Raw genomic sequence first — 3,028 nt, forward strand, 5'->3', positions numbered from 1 at the left:
AGAGGGGGCTCTGAAGATCACACTGCACGTCCTGAGGAAAATGAACCAGAAGGAGCTTGCTGACACACTGGAGAACTGTAAGATCTGTCTGCCTCATGTTGAATGCTGTTTTATAACATTTAAAAGCTGTAGCTAAAGTACAGCTAAAGTAGCTGTGTAACTCAATGATATTGTAGCAGCCTTAATTAACACAACACCTTGTGACCTCATCAAGTAGCAGAAGGGATGTGTTGTGTTGATTAATTTAGAGAGCGAGAGAGAGAGAGACAACATTAATAATACCATCAATAATACCAATAATAATATAATCAGTCACACCAGTCTGTAATGCATTATGAAAACATTTACACAGTTATACATTCAGTTAAGAGAATAAATGATTATAATTTAAAATGTTATAACAGTCCTACAATACTGTAGGCATTAAAACAGACGTAATATTAATATCCTCTGTGTTATTTCTAGATTCAGATGAGCTTGCTGAGATTTGCCAACGTGAACTCAAATCTAATCTAAAGAACAAGTTTCAATGTGTATTTGAGGGGATCGCTAAACAAGGAAACCCAACACTTCTCAATAAGATCTACACAGAGCTCTACATCACAGAGGGAGGAACAGGAGAGGTCAATAATGAACATGAGCTGAGACAGATTGAGACAACAACCAGGAAACAAGCAAGACCAGAGTCTGCAATCAAATGTAACGACATCTTCAAACCCTTAACTGGACAAGACAAACTTATCAGAACTGTGCTGACAAAGGGAGTCGCTGGCATTGGAAAAACAGTCTCTGTGCAGAAGTTCATTCTGGACTGGGCTGAAGGAAAAGCCAATCAGGATGTTCAATTTGTGTTTTCATTCCCTTTTCGGGAGCTGAATTTGATGAAAGAGGACAAACACACTTTGATTGAACTTCTCAATCACTTCTCAATGGAAACCAAACAATCAAGAATCTCCAACTATGACAAGTACAAAGTTGTGTTCATCTTTGATGGTCTGGATGAGTGTCGACTGCCCCTAGACTTCCAGAAGAACAAGATCTGTTGGGACGTCACAGAGTCAACCTCAGTGGATGTTCTGCTGACAAATCTCATCGAGGGAAATCTGCTTCCCTCTGCTCTCCTCTGGATAACTACCCGACCTGCAGCAGCCAGTAAGATCCCTTCAGGGTGTGTTGACCAGGTGACAGAGGTACGAGGGTTCAATGACCCACAGAAGGAGGAGTACTTCAGGAAGAGATTCAGTGATGAGGACCTGGCCAACAGAATCATCTCACACATAAAGACATCAAGGAGCCTCCACATCATGTGCCACATTCCAGTCTTCTGTTGGATTTCTGCAACAGTCCTCGAACACATGCTGAAACATAAGAGAGAAGAGATGCCCAAGACTCTGACTGAGATGTACACACACCTTGTGGTGTTTCATACCAAACAGAAGAATGAAAAGTATCTTGGGAAAGAAGAGACAGGTCCACACTGGAATAAAGAGAGCATTCTGTCACTGGGAAAACTGGCTTTTCAACAGCTAGTGAAGGGCAATCTGATTTTCTATGAAAAAGACCTGAAAGAGGCTGGCATTAATGTCAATGAAGCCTCTGTGTACTCAGGATTGTGCACACAGCTCTTTAAAGAGGAATGTGTTCTGTACCAGAACAAGGTGTACTGCTTCGTGCATCTGAGCATTCAGGAGTTTCTGGCTGCTGTGTATGTGTTCCTCTCATTCATCAACAACAATGAGAATCTCGTGGACAAACAGCAAACAAAGTCCAGTATCTTTTCTCTGCTGTACAGAGACAAGTCTGAAGTTACTGTCTACAAGAGTGCTGTGGATAAAGCCTTACAAAGTGAGATGGGAAACCTGGACCTGTTCCTCCGCTTCCTTCTGGGACTCTCACTGGAGTCCAATCAGAAGCACTTACGAGGTCTACTGACAAAGACAAGAAGCAGCTCACAGAGCCATGAAGAGACAGTCAAGTACATCAAGAAGAAGATCAGGGAGAATCCCTCTCCAGAGAGGAGCATCAATCTGTTCCACTGTCTGAATGAACTGAATGACCATTCTCTAGTGGAGGAGATCCAAAGCTTCCTGAGCTCAGGAAGTCTCTCAAAACCCAACCTGTCACCTGCACAGTGGTCAGCTCTGGTCTTTGTATTGCTGACTTCAGAAAAGGAGCTGGATGTGTTTGACCTGAAGAAATACTCCAGATCAGAGGAAGGTCTTCTGAGGCTGCTGCCAGTGGTCAAAGCCTCCAGTGCTGCTCTGTGAGTAAATAAAATGACATATAAGAAGTATTCATCAGGAAGAAATATTATGTTTAGTGAAAAATATGTATTATAATATGTATATTGAAAAACATATTGAATAAATGCATTGATGGAAGATGAATCTATATGTTGTTTGGGAATATGAACCAAATGCATCTACCGCTGTCCTTCTATACTACTGGTGTTAAATTAACAGTGTGTTTGTGAAGTCATGATGATCTCGTTGCAGGCTGTCAGGCTGTGGAGTCACAAAGGAAGGCTGTGCTTCTCTGGTCTCAGCTCTGAAGTCAAACCCCTCACACCTGAGAAAGCTGGACCTGAGTAACAATGATCTGAAGGATTCAGGAGTGAAGCTGCTCTCTGCTGGACTGGGGAATCCCCACTGTAAACTGGAGACTCTGAGGTCAGTATTCCTGTAGTTGGTCAACAAGTGATAACTGTTCAGCAGATCCACATGTGTTTAGCAGACACACATAGTCCACACCATATGTGTTTGGACAGTGAAGCTTACAGTTTTAAATTTGTCGCTATGCTCCAGCATTTTGGATTTGAGATAGAATGTTTCATATTAGGTGACAGTACAGAATGTCACCTTTTATTTGAGGGTATTTTCATACATAGCTGTGTTACTGTTAAGAAAGGAAAGCACTTTATGTATTTAGTTCTCCCATTTGAAAAAGTTGTACATATTCGGACAAATTCACTTATATTGTATTAAAGTTGTCATAAGTTTAGTATTTGGTCCCATATTCCATGCCTGCA

At 41.5% G+C, this 3,028-nt stretch overlaps 1 protein-coding gene across 1 annotated transcript; it reads left to right on the forward strand.

The window, feature by feature from the left end:
- Positions 1-235: 235 nt before the first annotated feature.
- On the forward strand, positions 236-2,707 carry LOC145867081 (NLR family CARD domain-containing protein 3-like). The gene is made up of 2 exons (XM_082971123.1): positions 236-2,263; positions 2,496-2,707. Exons 1-2 carry the CDS (start codon positions 882-884, stop codon positions 2,683-2,685), a joined length of 1,572 nt encoding a protein of 523 aa, XP_082827249.1. The 5' UTR covers positions 236-881; the 3' UTR covers positions 2,686-2,707.
- Positions 2,708-3,028: the final 321 nt, after the last annotated feature.

Source organism: Salmo salar, unplaced genomic scaffold, assembly GCF_965601325.2.
Source record: "Salmo salar unplaced genomic scaffold, fSalSal1 ptg000177l, whole genome shotgun sequence".
In the NCBI taxonomy this organism is placed as follows: domain Eukaryota; kingdom Metazoa; phylum Chordata; class Actinopteri; order Salmoniformes; family Salmonidae; genus Salmo; species Salmo salar.